A 22,327-nucleotide genomic window follows, 5' to 3' on the forward strand; every position below is an offset into this window, starting at 1 on the left:
CTGCGAGTTCTGTAGTTCTACTTCTAAGGTCATGTGACCGCTCTATTGTAAAACCTCATGAGAAAACAGTTCACATCAAGAGCAACGCCACACAGCAGCCGGGAGACACTACCTCTGAAAATGGGACTAAGGGACGAACTCCTCAAGGCAATATGGCATGCATTCACAGCCCTGGATGTGGATAAAAGTGGGAAAGTGTCTAAGTCGCAGTTGAAGGTTTGTTTTTGCCGTTAAATTAACTGTCTTGTTCTTTTAAAATTGAGCACTGGAGTGTAAACGTTGTTTCAATGGCTCAGTGCAGGAAATTCTTAGAGTTTAAGGACGCGTGAATCATAGTAGCCGCACTGACTGTAAATCTAACAATGTTTTATGTGACGTTTTTCCTTTATAATTTCAAACTCGAATTTGTTTCACAACTTTATAAAGTGCTCTTGGACAGAGAGTGCTGCTTCTAGTATCTGAACTTATTGTTGTGTGTTACGGATGAGGTATTAGATAATATATAACTGCAGCCTCACTATTTACACACTTTTAGTTATTTTCTAATCGTTCTCAAACCATTGAATTTGTTACAGACCTCTAAAAATGTATCCATATTTAAATACATTCAGATGAAATGGAAGAGTTATGCAAATTATTTAAGGTAATTATATCAATATTTTGTCTAGCATATGAATGACAAAAAATGTATACAGGTTTTCCCAAAAAATACACAACATGAGTTCAACAATGAAAAAAATCACTACTTCCTAAGTGTTTAAGCACTGATTTAGATAACAGTTATTGAATATGAATATCCATTATTGAATATGAATATCCATTATTGAGTTATTATTGGATATGTTTTGGTGTTAATCTCAGTGGTGCCTTGCAGGTGCTTTCCCATAACCTCTGCACAGTGATGAAGATCCCTCATGATCCTGTAGCTCTGGAGGAACACTTTAGAGATGATGATGAGGGTCCTGTTTCCAATCAGGGATACATGCCTTACCTGAACAGGTTCATTCTGGACAAGGTGAGTGCTTTTTTCATTGTCCAAAGTTTTGAGGATTGTGGGCCATCGCTGAGTGGAAAAATGACCTTGAGACAAACATGTCTGGATTTCCCACATGTGGACCTTTTTAGATTTTTTTTTAGTCTTAGTTTTTCTGAAGATGAAATATATGTAGACTGTACTGATAAATGTTTTTGAGGGCCATTCTTATTACAAACAGCATGCAGTTTTACATGCTAAACTCTTTTATGGATGTTCATTTTCTTATGTGAAAGTTTTTCATGGTACGTGCTACTCTTTCATAGTTTCATGGTACACTTACCTCAATTTGACTAAGACAACTAGTGCATTTAGATCTTTTTAAAGTAAATATTAGATAAAGTAATGAAAGGCTTTCATGCATGAGAATTTGTTTCGTTTTGCAAGAGAAATGATGTTGAAAGTAACATGGAAGAATTGCTTTCTTTGTAATTTCTCATTTTCTTGTGCAAAAAGGAAACAGAAGGAGGGAAGAGATTTCACAATGTACCACAAAGCAGTTAAATGTGTTTAGGAAAAAATGTGTTGTTAAAAGGTATCATACACAATATTTAATTTTAATGGCTAAAATTCTTATAGTGGAAAGACAAATTATATGCTTTGGCTATTTTATGTTTGTCTGCGGTCTCATGTTTAACACGCTTTGGGGCATTTACATCACTAGCCACATATTGTCAGCTTTCTCTGGTCAGAATTTTGCCTCTGATTGTATAGTTGTATGACTGACCAAATACTCACTCCACCCTGCTGCAAAGAGACCCGCCTTTCCCCTTTCTCTGCATTCTATTTTGATTTTCAGCCAAGTAATTTAACTTGCGGTCAGTGGGAGAAAACAAGTTACAGTGCTTCACTTAGTTTTACACTCATACATTCACATACAACACACACAGTCATCGCATTCTGTCTGAGACGGTACACAAACAGATTAGTCTTAGTCACACATCTTAATTCTCATTGAAATACTATGTATGATTGTGTAATTTCGGGGGAAATTATGCCCCACATCTTTCTTACCCTTTCAGCTCTTTTGATTCCAGAAGTGCATTGTCTGTAAAATGCCCTGATGTTAAATGAGGAACAAAAGAGCGCATACTTCACGAACACAAGACCAAAATAGAGTGACGCTATATCAAAATGGGCTAGTGCTGTGTGACCCACTTCTTCTGAAATGTAGTGTGGTTATGCATGCTGTGGCCACAATATGATCAGAGTTCAAAATGCATTTGTTTCTCAGCTATGTTTTACTTGAGATGATAGTTTGTAGTAATATTAATTAATAAAAATTAATACTTTTATTCAGCAATAATAATTTAAATGGATTTTAAAAAGTGACAGGCAACATTGTTACAAAAATTTATTTTGAACTTTCTTATTCATCAAAGAATCCTGAAAAAAATGTATGTTTACACAAAAATATTAAGCAGAACAACTGTTTTCTACGGAGCCCCGCACATGACATGCAAGAAAAAAAATTAAATCGTGCGCGCGATTTACTATTTCGTTCCCTCGATTTATAAATCATGCGCATGATTTATAAATCGAGGGAACGAAATAGTAAATCGTGCACACGTTTTAGTAAATCGAGGGAACGAATTAGTAAATCGTGCGCACGATTTAGCCTACTATTTTTTTCCTGCATGTCATGTCCTGGGGCTCCGTAGTTTTCAACAATGATAATAATAAGAAATGTTTCTTGAGCAGCAAATCTGCATATTAGAGTAATTACTGAAGGGTCATGTGACACTGCAGACTGGACGAATGGCTGCTGAAAATTCAACTTTGCCATCAATAAATTACTTTTTAAATATTAAAATAGAACTAGAATTAGAATTTCACTGAGTGGAAAAATGATCTTGCGACAAAAATGTGTGGATTTCCCACATGTGGACTTTTTAGATTTTTTTAATCTTAGTTTTTCTCTAGATAAAATGTATGTTGACTGTACTGATAAATAATGTTTTTCTTATTACAAACAGCATGCAGTTTTACATGCTAAATCATAAATGCTAAATTAATTTATGGATGTTCATTTTCTTATGTGAAAGTTTTTCATGGTGCATGGTACTCTTTCATCGTTTCGTGGTACACATACCTCAATTTGACTAAAACAATAATAAGAACCCAGACATTTTAAATCCTAATCATATTTTACGATATAACTTTTTTGCTGTATTTATGATGAAATAAATGCTGCTTTGGAGACTTAAAAACATTCAGACAAAAACATTAAAAAGAGTAATGGCTGCTGAAAGTTCAGCTTTTGCCATCACAGGAATAAATCAAATTTTAAATATTAAAATAGACCACAGTCATTTTAAATTATAAACTTAAAAACATTCAGACAAAAACATTAAGAAGACTTAACAACCCTAAACGTTTGAGCCGTAGTGTACATAATTTAATATATGTGTCATAGTGATGTATTCTAGAGTGTTTAATTCTTAATGGTTAATCGCAGCATTCTTCAGTTAAGTATGTTTAAAAAATGACCACTAAAGTGTATAATTGACTATTGTCCCAGGCAATTGATTTTTTACACATGCTAGTTTAATGTATTTTATATTACTCTTTCACCTCACATAATAAATACTTTGAAGTAAAATGAATACTTTATGTCCATTCCAGTTTTTAAAGTTGTTGACACTAGCTGTTGAAGTTAGTTGACACTGTTATGTGAACGTCTAGCGCTCAGTATTCAGGTTGTGTCATTATTACAGGTCAATTATACATGTACTGTAAGTCCTCTATAGTTATAACTGATTGCATTGACTAGCTGTCAGAATCCATGCAGTCTTGCTCATCCCAAACACTTCATACCACAAAACTTAAGACTTTCTCGCCCTCACAACCCCGCACAGTCAGAGAAACCATAAAGCAGTTATTCACAGGCGTGATAAAGTCTATTTATGAATGTGATGGAGCCCAAGCTCCACTGAATACAAATGAACAGCTTCATCTGGAGAAGAACAGAGGCTCCACTGGCCACTCAGGTCTCCACAAGGCCCCTATTGTGAGGCTCCCGGAGAAAGCAGGGGCGCGATGGGAGGTGCGTCTGTAAGCGAGGGATAAAATCTGGCACATATACTAGTAAAGAGGAGCTGCCATTTCAAAACAAACAGACTTACACCACTGCAACTGAGACGGCGTTTGAGTTGGTGGATTACAGTGACACACTGTTTAATGGGAGTTGTCTGGTCTCTTTTGTTGCAAACATTACTCCACCAGGACTATAAATAGTGTAGGGCTATGATAGGTCATAGCTTCTTCCTGTGGTTTGGTTTTAATGTGCGAGTTCATAATTAGATCTTAATTTAAAAATGATAGGAAGTTCAGCATTTCTCTGTCAACTGTAGTCTAAATTTGTGTAATTTACATATTTTCTGTGCTTATTTTTTTGGTCTTAATTTTTTTTTTAATCCATTAGGATTGAAATGTGATTTTTTTCCCCTTTTGGAGCTAAAAGGATAATCAATTTACACAAAATATTTCAAAAACGAACATGCAACATTTGCTAATAACAGCTGTTAAAATTTTGCAGATGTTTGTTGAGCTGTTATTGTGCTGCTGAGCTGGGGTGCGTTTCCCAAAGCCAGCTATGGTTGCAAGTTCCATCGTTACCAATAGAGTTCAATGGATTTTGCAACCAAAGTTGGCTAATGATGCTTTTGGGAAATGCTGAACTAAAAACTAAAAAATGTTTCCTTTGCATTTTCCGCATACAGACCGTTCACATGGATCTGTGAAAATGACTAAAAACGCTGTATTATGCATGCCAGGCCAGTAGTTGGCGATGTCACTTTGTAAAGAAAAACTATGTGCCTATACACTATATCAAAGAATATACACTAACAAGAAGCGACACTCAATAGAACATTCCATTGCAACACCGGCGCCCAGCAGCAGCCCTGCGTTTCGGCCATTTTGTGGTGAAAGCAACTCGGCAGTCCACTAGTTTCTATGGCAATATCAGCTGCTTTGTTAAAAAAAACGTACATTAAAGCTGAAATCCAACTTGAACGATGACAACACAGAGTAAAATACTATCACTAGTGATCATCAAATCCTTTTAACAGTTTATTTTACAGATTTTGTGTTTAAGTCTTCCACTTTTTTCACAAAACCTTTGCTCTCTAGAAACCCAGTCAGTTTGGGTTAAAATTCTTTGAAATTCAAGTATTAGCATTATAAACACTGAATTAATACCAACATATGAAATTAAATTACAGACATGCATCAGAAAAATTGGGAATGTTGGACAATAAATATATGAATATATTTATTACTTGATAACTTGATTTTGCAGTGTTGTCTAATGTCCATTAAAGCAAAAGTGTCCAAAAGTGGGAATTATGCGATAACGGACACAGCAATGCATCATGTATTATAAGATCGTTATGTCTGTAGCGTGACCCATTAAAATGTACAATATAGCCTGTTTCAATTCAGACCTAGTGGAGTGATACTATTATTATTACTCCACTAGGTCTGAATATTGTTCGCTGCAAACATGATGATCTTAAATGTATTCATTATTAATTTACTATTAATAAATGTGTAAAGTTGCATAAAATGGAAATACTCAATAAAGTACTAGGCTGGTTAGTGGAAGCTAACTACGTTACCTCAGATGGTTGAATGGTTGGATTCCACAACTGGTAAAAATAAAACATATATAAGACAATACAACATTTACTGTAGGTGCCATAAAATTTACTGATGATTTCATTTGAAAAATGTTCTTTTGCGCTTCTGATTTGGCTGTGAAATTCGTCGATTTTGGGTGCGTAAGATGTGAAGGATTCTATGGTCCAGTTAGTATTTTCACCCCATAATGGCGGCCGCGCTACCGGAGCGTCATCTAGTGGCTGTTGCCCAAAAATATCAGAGTGTCGCCTCTTGGGTTCTATACTCTTTGACTATATTGCCAAAAGTATTGGGACACCCCTCCAAATCATTGAATTCAGGTGTTCCAATCACTTTCATGGCCACAGGTGTATAAAATCAAGCACCTAGGCATGCAGACTGCTTCTACAAACATTTGTGAAAGAATGGGTCGCTCTCAGGAGCTCAGTGAATTTAAGCGTGGTACCGTGATAGGTTGCCACCTGTGCAATAAGTCCATTCATGAAATTTCCTCATTACTAAAATTTATTCCATGGTCAACTGTTAGTGGTATTATAACAAAGTGGAAGCAGTTGGGAACAACAGCAACTCAGCCACGAAGTGGTAGGCCACGTGTTCACTGGAGTGACGAATCACGCTTCTCTGTCTGGCAATCCGATGAACGAGTCTGGGTTTGGCGGTTGCCAGAAGAACGATACTTGCCTGACTGCATTGTGCCAAGTGTAATGTTTGGTGGAGGGGGGATTATGGTGTGGTGTTGTTTTTCAGGGGTTGGGCTTGGCCCCTTAGCTCCAGTGAAAGGAACTCTTAATGCTTCAGCATACCAAGACATTTTGGACAATTTCATGCTCCCAACTTTGTGGGAATGGCTCCTTCCTGTTCCAACATGACTGTGCACCAGTGCACAAAGCAAGGTCCATAAAGACATGGATGAGCGAGTTTGGTGTGGAGGAACTTGACTGGCCTGCATAGAGTCCTGACCTCAACCCGACAGAACACCTTTGGGATGAATTAGAGCGGAGACTGCGAACACGTAATACGCCAGCGCATGACGTCACCGTTTTTTCAAATTCACGTTTTTGTAGTTTACACATCATGGAGACAATAGAGTGGTGCAGGTATGACGTCAGAACACGGAAGCCTAATTGGCTGCTGGTTCCTTCTAGATTTTCCTATGGGTTTTATAATGGGGTTTTTCAATTTATGTGTGAAGTAAAGCCTGTAGTAAACATAACTTGACTATACTTTGACATTTTGTTGTACAACGTAAATAACAACACACCCATAGCGAAAACTCAATTTTTGAAGCAGTTATGTTCATTTTTGAAAAGTGTGTGCAGTGTACGTTGTAGAACAAAACGTCAAAGTATAGTCAAGTTATGTTTACCACAGGCTTTATTTTACTCAAAAATTGAAAAACCCCATTATAAAACCTTTATAGGAAAATTTCGAGGGAACCCATGGCAAATTAGACTTCCAGGTTCTGACATCATTCCTGAACTACTTTACTACTTTATCAGTTTGAAACCTGTTTTTCAAAAGTTTGCATTTTCAGGCCACCAAAACTCTGTTGTGTAAATGAATGGCCAAAACGCATAAAAATGTTAGTTTTTGTCGTGTAAACGGCCCCAAAGCTTGCTTTGCTAAAATGTTTTGCAGTTTTCCTAACAGAATATTCAGCACTAGTCAGATGGGCACTGGTTGCAAAACTGTGCCCAGAATGCTCCAAAAGTATCCATGGGAACTCTAGTTAAGTACTGAGGGAAAAACATGTCTTATTTGCAGTGTTGTGTGTGCCTTGAATAGGTTTCAGGCCTTCTTTGCACTTGTAAACCAGATTCAGGACATTTTGTTCATTCTGATCTGTACATCAAATCTACTTAGTGTTGAACCTGTCTAACACTTTATTTCATTCTGTTGTTTTTGGCATATGCCCATTATTTTTGCATTTCTCAGTTCCATAAGGTCTCATGAGGACATTTCTTTTTTTTCCCCTGCAGGTCCAGGACAACTTTGACCGAATAGATTTTAATAGGATGTGCTGGACTCTGTGTGCCAGAAAAAATCTAAACAGAAACCACCTTCTTATCTCAGATGATGATGCATTTAAGATATGGTGCATTTTCAACTTCCTGTCTGAGGATAAATATCCATTGGTCATGGTCTCAGAGGAGGTGAGAAGGATAACTAATTTTTTGCTAAATTCTGAAACAGCCTGGTAGAATCATTTGCAAAGTCATGCAAACTTACATGCAAGATGAAAAAGGTGCTGCTATATCTCCATGTGATTTCTATTCAGTAAATTTAGATGCAGACATCTGCATACTGAAAATAGACATACATGTACCATACATGTACACCTTTTAAGCAATTATTTTCATGAGTTTTTGAGTCATTTGTGATTACTGGAGAAGATTTTTACAAATAATTATTTAATTTCACACAAAGAGCAGGTCCGTTCTGACAAAATATTTTGGAGCTTAACAACAATAATTTGTATTCAACAAATTTCCATTAAAAAATGTTTTATTAATTTTCCTGACCTTTCCAGGCCTGCAAATAAAAATTCTCAATATTTCCTCAAGTTTTTGGAAACCATGTAAGAAAGAGAACAGCCTTTTTCAAAACACCTTTCATGATTAATAGTGTAGTTCCTATTTCTAATCACCCATTATATTTTATTGTTAAAATTTTTTTTATGGTACTTCTGTTCTTTTTTACAGAACTTCTGTTAGGTTCTCCCATTCCGGTTATGATTGTGATCAAACTGTAACAAGGAAGTTGCCAGCTTTCTGTTTTATGTCACTATGATATCTGTGATGTCTTAATAGAGAGAGATACTAACTATATTAGTATCATTATACTTTTCTTAGTGGTATCAATCTTAGTTATATCAATACAATTACTGAATGTGCCGAAGAAAACTAAAAATATCTATGTTGTTGCACACACAAAACAAGCATCACTAGGCCCATGAAAATACTTATCCATTTCAACACAAAGTATCATAAAGTATTGATATAATTTTGTGTTTGTTCTCTACCTCAGATAGAGTACTTCCTTCGTAAGCTAACGGAAGCCATGGGTGGCAGCTGGATCGAAGAAAAATTTGAAGAGTACAAGATCCAGCTGAGCAGCAAGCACCAGTGTCTGATTGTGTGGGAGCTGATCGAGCTGGTGGGTATGGGTCACTTCAGTAAGGGCATGGACCGCCAGACCCTCTCCATGGGCATTAATGAAGTGTTCCAGGAACTTATTCTGGATGTGCTCAAACAGGTATGTATGGCTCTAGTATAATATAAACTGTATACAGTATACGCATACAAAATGTATCTTTTGCCATGCCTTCCAATGGCGTTAGAATTGAGAAAATCTACTGGCCATAAATATTTCTAATCGGCTATCAAACGATGTTTGTACCTATGGAAATGGTATTACTTAGCTGTTTTTTCCTTTCATATTTTTGACAAAAATGTTATGTCACCCACATCATGTGAGATGAGCCAGGGAATTGGCACCTGTCACAAACATTTTTTTTCTCATATTGTCATTTTGGTGGCTTAATTTGAGAAATATTTCACACATGTGTTGCCACATGGAGTTATGAAGAAAAACATTTTGAATAAAATTTTCACTGAGGTAAAAATGTTTAGGAGACAAGTTTCTTTAGTGAATGGTTTGTTTTGCATCATTCCATCATGTATTATATACTTTGATTTGATATATACCATGTCACCTAAGTTACCAGTCAATTTTTCTTCTTATTTGGCAAGTGTTAATTTTGGACCCTAAATACATTTAGTTATTATATTTATAGAGAGTTGTGCTCATACATTTTGCAGGATCTGTTTGATTTACAGATTAGAAATAGTAATGTTGTGAAATATTATTACAGTTTAAAACAAATGTTTTTTTATTTATTTTTTTTAAGCTATTTTAAACAGGTAATTTATTCCTGTGATGGCAAAGCTGAAATTTCAGCAGCTATTACTCCAGTCTTTAGCATCACATGATCTGCTGATTTGGTGCTAAAGAAACATTTCTTATTATTATCACTGTTGAAAACAGATATATTTTTGTCAAAACTGTGATATATTTTTCCAGGAATATAAAGTTCAAAAGAATGTATTAATTTTTTTTTCTTTACTGTCACTTTTGATCAATTTAATGCATAATTTTGACTATTTTTTTAATATAGTCAACATCTTGGTCAGAAAGTAAACTATGAGCAGTATGTGAATTTGCTGTGCAAAAATGTACAGTTCTGCTCATTAAGTCATTTTGAATGAATATGGAAAATCCAGTTTGATTTAATCAGTGTTTCACTGTGGCAGTTGTTGCCAAACCTGTTGCAATTCAGTTTCCTCATGCTTAAGAAAGTAGGTCATACCTGTAATGTTAATTTCTTGACAGAACCTATGCAATATGAGTGTTAATTATGACCTTTAGTAGATTGATTTCTGACTATCAGCCTTGATATCAGCTGCCTGTGTTTTGATGTCTGTATGTTTAGTAGATCTGAGGGAAATGTGAACAAAGCACACTTGCATCAGTGTTGTTTTCTGCTTTGACTGTGAATGAGAGAGAGAGATTGGTGCCAAGGCCAGCTGTGCAGTCACAGCCAGGAACAGATACAGATTAACTAAGTCATAGGAAACTGATGCTTAAACAGGATGCATGGCGTGAAATGCGCATTTAGTGTTAAAGACGCCTTAGAAAAAAAAGAGCAACTGAGTCAGCATGGAGGATCCAGACTTTTTGGTCCATTTAGCACTTGTAGCAGTGATACAGAATGACTCATAGATAATGTGAGGAGCAGGACTCACTGTTGTTTCCACTTGTTGACTCCACCAGAAGGGTACTGTCAATGTGACCTGTTCCTTTGACCTCTTACAGGGTTACATGATGAAAAAGGGCCACAAAAGGAAGAACTGGACCGAGCGGTGGTTCCTGTTGAAGCCCAGCGTAATTTCATATTATGCCAGTGAAGATCTTACAGAGAAGAAAGGAGACATACTACTAGATGGAAACTGTTGTGTTGAGGCAAGAATGATTTTTCACGCTGATTTATTGTTAACATGATTTCAGCTTGGCTTTACTTTAAGTAATGGTTAATGTGTCTGCAATTCTTACGGTGACATCATTCTCATGAGCACATTTCCTTTTCCTCTTCTTGTGATGACCTCATGCATTCCTCTGCAGTCCTTACCCGATAAGGAGGGCAAAAAGTGCCTTTTCTACGTTAAGTGCTCTGACAAAAGCTTTGAAATCAGTGCCTCCGATAAGAAGAAAAAACAAGAGTGGATTCAAGGTGAGATATGAGATATCCAATCAAAAGTTTATACACAATGAATTTACATTTATTTACTTTGATTGAATTTGTTTTGATATAAATGTGTATGCTTAATTACATATTTTGTAGAATAATGGTTTAGAAATATAAGTTATGCCAGCCTATGAATTTTCTACACAGAATAAAATTTATTTAAAAATAATTTTGATATTAAGAAGATTGGGCTGGAAGGAAAACAGGAAACAAGAGTCCAGCACACATTCAGTGCTTCAGTCCCAGGATGCACCTCATGTAGTTGGATCAGAGAATGTCTAGAGTGTGCAGAACTGTGATTTAATCAAATGGCAACTTTAAAGAAGCTCAAATATAATACATTTTATGTCACTACATTAGTAAAATAACATTTCTCTGTTTTAATCTAGTTTAAAAGATAATTTATATCTGTGATGGCAAAGCTAAATTTTTAGCATCATTACATTCAGTGTCACATGATCCTTCAGAAATCATTCTGATATGCTGATTTGGTGCTCAAGAAACATTTTTATCATTATCAATGTGAAAAAAACAAAACAGTTGTGCTGCTTAATATTTTTGTGGAAACATGATACTTTTTCAGGATTCTTTGCGGTAGTGTATTGGTACTTTACCATTATTCTAAAATGTGGTAAATACTCTAATAAAGAAGGAGTGGGTCTGTCAAAGTTTACTGAGTGCATACTGTTTATATTCTTCTTTATTGCTATTTACCATTGTCAGGTTAGTATATTGTTATTACATTTTTCTGAGAGTTATCTTGTATATAATATAGTATAGTAGAATATATATAGAAGTATATAATTTCTGTCCTTTATGCCCACTCAGCTATTCAGACTTGTATCACACTCCTGAAGGTCGGACGTCCGGCTCCACACCACGAGGCACGGCAGAAACGGCGAGAGTTACGGCAGAAACAACAGGCTGAGCAGGAAGAACTGGAGCTGAGGATGAGAGAGCTGCAGACGGCCAATGAGAACAAACAGAGAGAGCTGGAGGCCATGAGGGAGGTCTGTAATGTTCTATGACAAAAGCTTCTGAGCTTCCAGTCTCAAGCAACTCGCACAAACAAATGTCTCTCTCAGCCCTTTTACTGGGAGTCGCATGTTTTGTTCATTCTACATTTTAAATTTTATTTATATTTGATTTTGTTACTCTGTGTAAAAAACAAAACAAAAAAACAATCCTTACGAGACGTCACCATGTCTGGAAAATTTGACTACAACTATGGGACTTGTAGAAAGACCTGTATTTAGTCATGCATATGGAATGGCAACACAGCATTTTTCTTTTTAAATGAAAAGATAAAGTGCTGTAGGTGTCATGAACAAAACTACAAACATACCCCCCTGCACTGCAGTTTAATGTGCGAAACAGGAACTTTGTCTGTTGCCACACTGACCATCCATGAAACAATGTTTCCCCAGGAACTCAGGGTGGCTCTTCGTAATCTCTCTCTGTCTCTGCTATTCATAAATTTTGACTTCACTGAAACCCTCTTCTTTAATTTCAAGTATTTCAAGTACCACCTTCCCTATTTACGCCCTCTACAGAAACTTTCAGCAGAAGTTGTTTAATCCTAAACAGCCTGTACTGAAAGCTGAAATCAGATTAGCTCGAGTGTGTGGTTTCACACCCTATAGAAAGATGTGGATTGAGCAAAGAAGTGAGTGTAGAATGTATGTGTGAGAGTTGGGGGTTGGGAGTTTGGAGGAATGGTGGTTTCTTATTTAACCCCTCTTAACCTTCTTTCATCTAATTTCTCGTTATCCTAATTATCTTTTCCGATTGAGTGATTTAATATTGTTAAATCAGAGTTTAGCCAGACTTATCCCCAATGAGTTTTGTCACCAGCAAGTGGATTTAAATCTGTAAGATAAGCATGACCATGAACAGATTTAACACATTGGCTTACCAACCAAGACTGAGATTTGAATGGTTTTAAAGGGTTTTGTTGTTTGTTATTCTGCGTTTATAGACTTTAAGTAATACTAAATTCATTTTTTGGCATACAATAACAAATACAAACCAATAATTAAGACTTGATTCTTTGACTATCTATCTGTTTAAAGCAATATGTAGCAATGACCACAAAAAACAAGTTAAAAACATTCAAAAATATACTATTTTTTTCATTATCTTAAAAAATATTTTAAATATATAAAACACATTATAAATTGGACTTATAGGATTATAAATTGGACTTATTGGAATTATATATAAATTGGACTGAATAGTAGGAAATCAGAAAAAAGCATACAACAAGAGGCAAAAACGTGCTCTTCAAAATTGTTTAAATGCATAAAAACGAAATTATTGGCATAAAAATGTAAAACTAAAATTAAGAGATTTGAATCTGACTAATAATAATAATCAAAATAATAATAATTGAAAAGCATTTAAAAAATAAACTTACTGCAACATCTTAACAGCTGACAGCTGATTACAGTAAATTACAAACAACACAATATTCTCTGATAGAAAACCAGTCTGACACAGTAAATACAGTGTTAACTGGGAACAATCATTTAATTTACGGTGATGACAAGTTCTCATTGTCTGATCCAATTGTGTCTGAACTGTTGTCTGAATGGAGAACAGTCCAGCATTGATGTGTCAGTGCCCCTCCCCCTGTCCTCTAATACATAGCAGGACAATAGGGGCCTGGGGAGAGAGCTAGAGAGGGCCGTTCCAAACCCTGAGGAGTTCATACTGGAACAATACCTGCCCTGTCACTCAGCATGGCCACCTGGGATCTTACACTGACCTGCCATCTGACCACAACCATATAGACAGTGATTGAGGGGTGACAATGTGGTCAGCTGTGTAAATGGAGGAAATTGTTGCTGTTCATTGTATTTAGCTAGAAATCAAAAATTGTACTCTGGCTTTTACAACATTGTGATTTTTCTCATTAAAATCTGTTGTGTTAAAAGCAAAAAAAAAAGTATCATGAATGGACAGTGTTTTTTTTTTTTTTTTGCACAATGTGTAAAGGGTTATGGTGGGTGTGATGGATGTGTCAGTTTTAGTGGTTCTGTGGTTTATTTGTGTTTGGTTTGCTGAAAGACAGTGCTGTGCTGAAGTTTGCATATGATACATATTCACTGGCCCTAATCCAGATGGTACTGCCCCTCTCTGACCACTTGCATTCTGGGTAGTGGTATTCAAGCCAATGAGGAGAAGCTGCTGTTTCCTCCTTTAATAACCAACTCTTAAAATCCAGTTCAACATGATGTGTATCTGTTTTCTTTACAAATTAAGAAAGTCTTTGTGTTGCACAGAAACTGGAGGAGGCCGCAGCCAATGCAGCAGAAGAGGAACACAGACGTCTGCAGACCCAGAACGAGCTGCAGGACCTCTACAGGGTGGAAATGGAGAAAGAGAAAATGGTACTTGTTTGCTCTTTAAACCTAATTGGTGACTGTTTGGCTTGCATACTATTGACATAGCACTGACTCTTCTATGGTTTTGATAGCTTATACCTAGAGAGGTTAATCTGTCCAATAGTAGTCATTCATTACTTTAGCTCCACAGGTCCATATTTGATCATTACAGGAAGTACGCTGCAGCATATGTTCTGCTTTCTACTATTATAACTAGAAATGTGGAAGCACAAAATTTGTACACAGTCACACATAAAAACATCAGTCTCTTTCTCTCTGAACTGATAATTTTGATTTTATGGAATTTCTTTAAAGGGATAGTTCACTTAGAAATTACGTTTGTCATCATTTGGTCATCCTCAGGTTGTTCCAAACCTGAAAGACTTTACTTTCTTCTGTGGAACACAAAAGAAGATATTTTGAAAAATGTTTTTGTCTAATGAAAGTCAGTGGGGTCCAATGTTGTTTCGTTAATTAAAAAATTCTTTGAAATATCTTCTTTTGTGTTTCTCAGAATAAAGAATTTTTTATTAATTTAGAAATTTTGTGTGTTTTAGGTGCGGCAGCAAATGGAGGAACAGGTGGCTCAAAAGTCCAGTGAGTTAGAGCAGTATCTGCAGCGCGTACGTGAGCTGGAGAGCATGTACCACCGCTTAGAAGAAGCACTAGAGGAAGAAAGACAGGCCAGACAGGATGAGGAAACGGTCAGAAAACTACAGGCCAGGTAAATATGTGTATATCGTCAGGGCCGTTTCTGACTATTTTGGTGCCCTATTTCAGCAATATAGTGTAAGACATACATAAAAAAAATAACATAAGATCGATTAGCCTATTCAAAATATTTTATAGGAGACAGAGATCTAAGACGGAGATTTTCACATATGAACAGAATGCTTTGTTTTCAGGGCATTTTTTAAAATACCGCAGCAAAACTTGGTAATGGTAATGGTCATGGTAATGGTAATGATCACCAAACAATTGTGTTACTTTGGAAAAACCGTCATTTATTTTTTAAAAAATGAATAGTTTTAAAGGGTTAGTTCACCCAGAAATGAAAATTGTGTCATTTATTACTCACCCTCATGTCGTTCCACACCCGTAAGACCTTTGTTCATCTTCAAAACACAAATTAAGATATTTTTGATGAAATCCGATGGCTCAGTGAGGCCTCTGTTGCCAGCAAGATAATAAACACTTTCATATGCCCAGAAAGCTACTAAAGACATATTAAAAGAGTTCATGTGACTACAGTGGTTCAACCTTAATGTTATAAAGCCACGAGAATACTTTTTGTGCACCAAAAAAGCAAAATAACTTCTCAACAATATCTAGTGATGGGCGATTTCAAAACACTGCTTCGAAGCTTTATGAATCTTTTTTTTCAAATCAGTGGTTCGGAGCGCCAAAGTCACATGATTTCAGTAAACGAGGCTTCATTACATCATAAGTGTTTCGAAATTTCAATAGTTCACTTTGGCAGTTTGATACGTGATCCGAACTACTGATTCGAAACAAAAGATTCGTAAAGCTTCGAAACAGTGTTTTGAAATCGGCCATCACTAGATATTGTTGAAAGTTGTCATTTTGTTTTTTTGGCGCACAAAAAGTATTCTTGTCGCTTTATAATATTAAGGTTGAATCACTGTAGTCACATGAACTGTTTTAAAAATGTTTTTAATACCTTTCTGGGCATCTGAAAGTGTTAATTATCTTGCTGGCAATAGAGGCCTCACTGAGCCATCGGATATAATTAAAAATATCTTAATTTGTGTTCCGAAGATGAACGAAGGTCTTACGGGTGTGGAACGACATGAGGGTGAGTAATAAATGATATAATTTTCATTTTTGGGTGAACTAACCCTTTAATATTGACTAAATATTAGTATTTCTGATCACAATCTTTTTAATAACGTGAAAAATTCCATCTTTCTTATGCTAATAGTAAAGTCAAGTCACCTTTGTTTATATTGCGCTTTATACAATACAGATTCTTTCAAAGCAACACAGTAATAAACTGGAAAATAACTGTGGTAATGTTGCAAAGTTCTTCAGTTATGAAACAAATACAATTTCATCTGTAAAGCAACTCTAAAAAGACAAATCAAGCATAGTGTTAGTCCTGGCAGTTTGCATCAGCTGACTCTAAGCTGATCCACGTCTACCTATAGGAATACGATGCCTATCACAGCATCCCTATATATAAGGTCCATTCAGTATTATCAGCAGCTTTATCGTGTTGCTCAGGAGCTAATTACCCTCCCTCATCCCCAGCTCCTCCTCTCGTCCAGTCAGGACTTGGCCTCTGATATACCTCTTCGAATCAGATTAATTTTTCTTGAATTATGTTGGTACATTAAATTATTGTCATTAAGAACATTAATGATATGATATCTGCATATGTTTATATTGGTTCTGTTCTATTACCCTAAGGGGGGTTATTGCTGCTCTCCCTGCTCTTATGGGCAGGGAGGTAATTCACGAGTTTACACTTACAAATAATCAGATAGAGTAAAGTAGTATGCGTATTTGGCGTGCTGTCTGAGGAGAGGGCTCTGAGCTCAGCATATTGACCCGAACCCACTCCCCAGGCCCCCCGTATTTCTGGTTAGGACAGTAACCAGGCGAGTGCGAGGAGACAGGGTGGTGGAGGGATGCTGAAAACTGTTGAGAAACATGGGTGAGTCAGCTGTGTATGTAAGAAATAACTGACGACAGGCCATTGAATTCTTAGGAAATAATGCACACGTTACACCTTGGGTGTGCATTATTTTCTAAGAATTAAATGGCCCGTCGTCAATTATTCGGCTTATACCACGCCTCAAGACACTGTTCCGATGTTGTATTTCAAGATATTTGTCAGGTTTTTGTCCTTAAAACACTCTTGTGTGTGGGACTAATTTCTTACGCATCTCATATAGCGAAACGAAACTATAAGTTCATCTACCTCAAGAATCGCACAGTTATTACCTCGCTGGTGAGTCATTTTTACTGATTAATTCGTCAGAGCAAAACGTTTATGTGCGAGTGTGTGTCCGTACTATACAGTACGTGTGAACGTTTGAAATAGAGAGGGAGAGCGCGCAAGAGTATGCACATTTTTTAGGACACAATAAAATGTATTTTGTAGCACTATAGGTTTTCACCCTATAGTGTACTATATTTATTTGCTTGGTCAGTGTCATTGTGGGTTTTGTTTCTTTTGCTGTTGTAGGCTGTAGGACCTTTTGAAATAACTGAAATCATTTGGCGAAGTGATATGGAACTGTAATGCGGTCAAGACCTGCCTAGAACTACTTTAGCCGTGCGTTTCCCTGAAAATAATTGCACACCTTAGAACGTTGATCAACCAATCACATTCGAGCATTCAACAGCCCCGTAGTATATATATATATATATATATATATATATATATATAAATAATATAATATGGGTCTTCATTCATGCTGATTGGGTAGACAAGTTAATTGCTGATTGCTGGTTGGAATGATGTGATGATTAGTTTAGATCATTTGAACGTGTTCCTCCCAAACTTTGTTAATAAAACATAATTTCTTACCCAGAACAGAACCCAATACCGCCAATCCGAACTCTATGCTAATTGCCAATCATCTTTGACGATGATGGTCCTGACAGGAGTGTTATAATATTTAGTCGCTTAAATGTACTTCACATATTAATTTTTAAAATGCATTGTTATTATGTTAACATGTCAATGGGGGCAATGCTCCACCAGAACTGGCCCTATATTTAGTGGATCAAGGTTCTTTGCACAAAGACAACATGCTATTTTTCTAACAACAAGCCATGGACTGCAAAGTGCTCCATCACAGAAGTTCATGCAGTTTCTAACACAATGGACATGCCTCAGTTTGTTTCTTCCAAGGTTATTTGTTCCTCAATGTAGTGTATTTGAGAATAAGCTGTAGTCTGATCTTCCCAGTAGTTCCAAAGTAACATATTACTAAACCATAGACACACAGTTAAGGCATGAAGGTCATGTGGCACCTGGAATGGGGCAACCTACAAAGGGCCATCGATTTCCTTGTAAGGTGGGAAGTTGGAGTAGCGTCACAAACACATGATGTCTGTACAAGTCTGCAGTTCCTGTTCCCTGTCTCACCCCATGAAACCCAACTCTCTTCCTGTGTTTGTGCTGACCCATTGCAAGCTCATCACTTCACCCAAACTGACACAATCTGCACTAGACCCTTGTGTGAATTCCCCTCATTTATATGGTCCCATACTGTATATACGATCTTGTACTTGACTCGCAAAGGCCATTTAGCCCATGCTTAAAACATATACAATTTTATGTGTTAATGCTTGCTTTATACAGTCTATTTTTTACTTTACCTCACATTTGTAACGGTATGTATGTCAGTGTTTGGCAGGGTTGTGAGCCATTCAGAAATTGAACTGTGAATGTTTTTTAAATTCCAAAACAATTCCTGTATTTGTATTTAATTTGAATTGAGGGAGCAAACGGGATGCAGAATTGTATGCAAGGAAGTAGAATTAAAATGAATTTAAACTATACTTTTTAACTTGAACACCAAATTTGAATGTTAGAATGACAAAACCTTGTTTGAAAGTTATTGCGTTACTCCTTAAAAAAGCAACTGATTGCATTACTTCTCATCTGGGCTGGATTGCAATTTTTTTGGCAAATGTAAAGGCTCTTTCACACCAAAAAGTGAAATGAATAAACCTTAGGATGAAGGAAATGCAAATTCATACATGTACAGTAGTCCATTCTGCATTGCAGAAGAATAGATTGCAGGAGAAGAATAGGACACTCTGTTTCATTTTTTGTTTTTTATTGCTGAAGTAAAATATAATGTTTATCTAAAGTAATTTTTGCTTATTAGTATGGTTGAATTGGATCATCGAAGGTCAGCAGCAAAGGCAGATTAGTATATTTGTGTCATTTAACATATTTAATTATTGTAGGTTTGCATGATACACTACAGTTTGCATTTCACTGTTTTTATTCATTTTGAGAAATACTGTTTTTGTGCAAGTGAGATGCTCATATTTAATCAAGAACAACAAAAACCATAATGTTTACACAGCACACACAACAACTCTGCACCTCTGTACCTAATTTCTCTCAACATGGGGACAGGGGAGTTCAATAAATAGGAAGACAAAGTAACGTGAGTTACTTGTTTGAAAAAGTAACTCAGATATTTTGTTGTAAATTTAAAAGTAATGTGTTACTTTACTAGTTACTTGAAAAAGTAATCTGATTACGTAACTTGTAATGTGTTACCCAACACTGTTCAAATTCACTCTTGTACTGGTGTTATCTCATTAATACACTATGACAAATAATTTAGAAATATATACTATTTTTTTGTGGCACAGCAGTAACGCAAGAGCTTGCAACAAGGATTTCCCATTTCCTCCTGCCACTTTTCTGTTTGTCTCTCTACCGGTTGTTAAATAAAAATCTAAAAAGCTTGTAAAAAGGAAAATATAGTAGCTTTTTAAAATGTGAGCATGTGCATCTCTGTCTGCTGCAGGCTGTTGGAGGAGGAGGTATCCAAGCGTGCAGAGCTTGAGCAGATACACCTGTATCAACAGCAGACCATTACTCAGACACAAGCAGAGAAGCAGGAGCTGGAACGCGAACGGCTGGCAAAGGAAAGCGCTCTGGATTCTGCCATGCAGCAGCTGCAGCAGCTCGAAGCGGAGAGACAAGGGGCACTGGAGCAATATGAGGTAAGAGACTAGAATAATATAGCCGCAGGCTAATTTTACTGAAGCTGTGATCATTCTTGCTTTCAAAAATGTTCCTGTGTAGATTGCCATCTAGTGGCTGAATGGGGCAATGTAACCACTCTTTTATATTACTACTTCTCATGGTGAGTTTGTATGTTTTTGTCTGAACAGGAGGTGATGAAGAAACTAGCAGATGCTGCTAATAATACAAGGAGCTGGAAAGACAAGGTGACACAGCATGAGGGACTCATACGACTCATTCAGCCAGGTGACCTTTTTCTGTTATCTTTAATATTTTAGAAATTCAAGATTTTTTTTTTATTTTTATTTTTTATTTTTTATTTAAGCACTTTTATTTAACATTTATTTACCAGCACCTGATATTTTCACATATGACTATCATTTTTAGGTTAAGTCTTATTCACATTAAGACTTAAAGGATTAGTTCACTTTCAAATGAAAATTACCCCAAGCTTTACTCAACCTCAAGCCATCCTATATGACTTTCTTCTTTCTAATGAACACAATCTGAGAAATATTAATAAATATCCTGACGCATCTGAGCTTTATAATGGCAGTAAGCGTTACCAAACGAGTATGAGCTGAAGAAAGTGTCTCCATCCACATCCATCCATCATAAACGTACTCCACACAGCTCCAGGGGGTTAATAAAGGCCTTCTGAAGCGAAGCGATGCGTTTGTGTAAAAAAAATAATCTATATTTAACAAGTTATGAAGTAAAATATCTAGCTTCCACCAGACCACCTTCTGTATTCAAATTACCATGTGTAAAACTCTCGCAGTTAAAAATACAGCTGACTGAATTAATTTCTTATGCTCATATGATTCTAATTTGTGAGTTAAATTAGATAAAAATGTCTGCTGAATTAATAAATTTTCATATCTTATTCATCTTATTGTATGTTTTGGTTTTTCAGGTCCTAAGCACCCTCAGAAAATCACAAACTGGGGACCTGCAGCATTCACAGAGACAGAGCTGAGTCTGAGAGAGAAGGACTGGCAGGATAAGAAAAACAGGCCTGCTACACCGCAGTAGTGCCCTTAAAGTGTTCCTAGTTATACTGTGCTGTTAATACACCGTTACTGTAGATAAAGTCACTAGTGAAGTATGTATACTGCCTCTGTGGGGTTAGTCTCTGACCACACTAAAACTGTAGGCCATTTGACTTTACATAAGGTAAAGTTTAGCCTGGCCTCATCTGAAGAATCGTGTCTCACCATTCCAATCTATACTGTAACATTCCAGTGTCATTTTGCCCTCTGCTTTGAAGTGATTTTATACATTTTTGTATGATGTTCTATATCTTGTGAATGTGTTGATTTTGGTGCATTTCCACCAAAGTACTGGCAGATGTTTCTTCCCCGTAGTTGGTGAGTTTTAAACCTTTTTTTTTTATTTTTATAAAAGTAAAAAAAATAATGAAGTAAAAAAAACCTCACTGACCAAGTAACTTTTTACAAAGTGCACTTATGCATACATTGCAGTCATCTCTAATTTAGTATCAAAAATGTCTATTTTACATTTTAAATAGTAATACATCATGCAAAATGGATTTTGATATTGTATTCATAATACTTTTGCTAGCACAGTTAACATAGCAGTTGTTCCCATACTCATTCAAGGAGACATGATTGCAGTATTAACTAATTATTAACAAAACATTTTACCACAATTTATCTGTGTTTTTGGGATTATTCAGTCAATTACAATGCCATACCAAACTGCTGTATTTGCCTCAAACTAACGCCCAGATTTAAGTGCCAAGACTGTATTGTTTATCATTCAATAAAAAGGCATTATTTAATAGATGTATTATTTATAGTGTTGTTTACAAATTATTTTGTTCAGTGCATGGAAGGTGTTGGTGGTTTTAATAGTGACCGTCCACAAGGGGTCGATAGATTACTGTATTTGCAACTGCTGCTTGTAGAAATTGTTGGATATTGGATGTGAAGGAGACTTAAATTAGGTTGAAAAGAGCTATTTGTTAAAATGTATCTATAAATATGTTATGTATTCCTAATTTATAATCTGACAAATATATAGGCCTATCATCTGTTTTAAATATTACTAAATTCTATCAAGATGTATTACATGAGTCAAACAATGAAAATATGATGGATCTTGAAAGGAAAATTGTGAATGGGAGGGCAGGAGACTGTACAATGTGGTCTTTGAACTGGCGTGTGCATAAATGTGTTCCTGATCAAGCG

At 36.1% G+C, this 22,327-nt stretch overlaps 1 protein-coding gene across 1 annotated transcript; it reads left to right on the plus strand.

The window, feature by feature from the left end:
* The first annotated feature begins 18 nt into the window (after positions 1 to 18).
* Positions 19 to 21,922, plus strand: swap70b (switching B cell complex subunit SWAP70b). Its single transcript, XM_051870915.1, has 12 exons — positions 19 to 216; positions 875 to 1,015; positions 7,657 to 7,830; positions 8,705 to 8,932; positions 10,553 to 10,699; positions 10,859 to 10,967; positions 11,811 to 11,992; positions 14,267 to 14,374; positions 14,926 to 15,092; positions 19,894 to 20,092; positions 20,264 to 20,360; positions 21,031 to 21,922. Exons 1-12 carry the CDS (start codon positions 58 to 60, stop codon positions 21,147 to 21,149), a joined length of 1,830 nt encoding a protein of 609 aa, XP_051726875.1. The 5' UTR covers positions 19 to 57; the 3' UTR covers positions 21,150 to 21,922.
* Positions 21,923 to 22,327: the final 405 nt, after the last annotated feature.

Source organism: Ctenopharyngodon idella, chromosome 18 (assembly GCF_019924925.1).
Source record: "Ctenopharyngodon idella isolate HZGC_01 chromosome 18, HZGC01, whole genome shotgun sequence".
Lineage (NCBI taxonomy): Eukaryota > Metazoa > Chordata > Actinopteri > Cypriniformes > Xenocyprididae > Ctenopharyngodon > Ctenopharyngodon idella.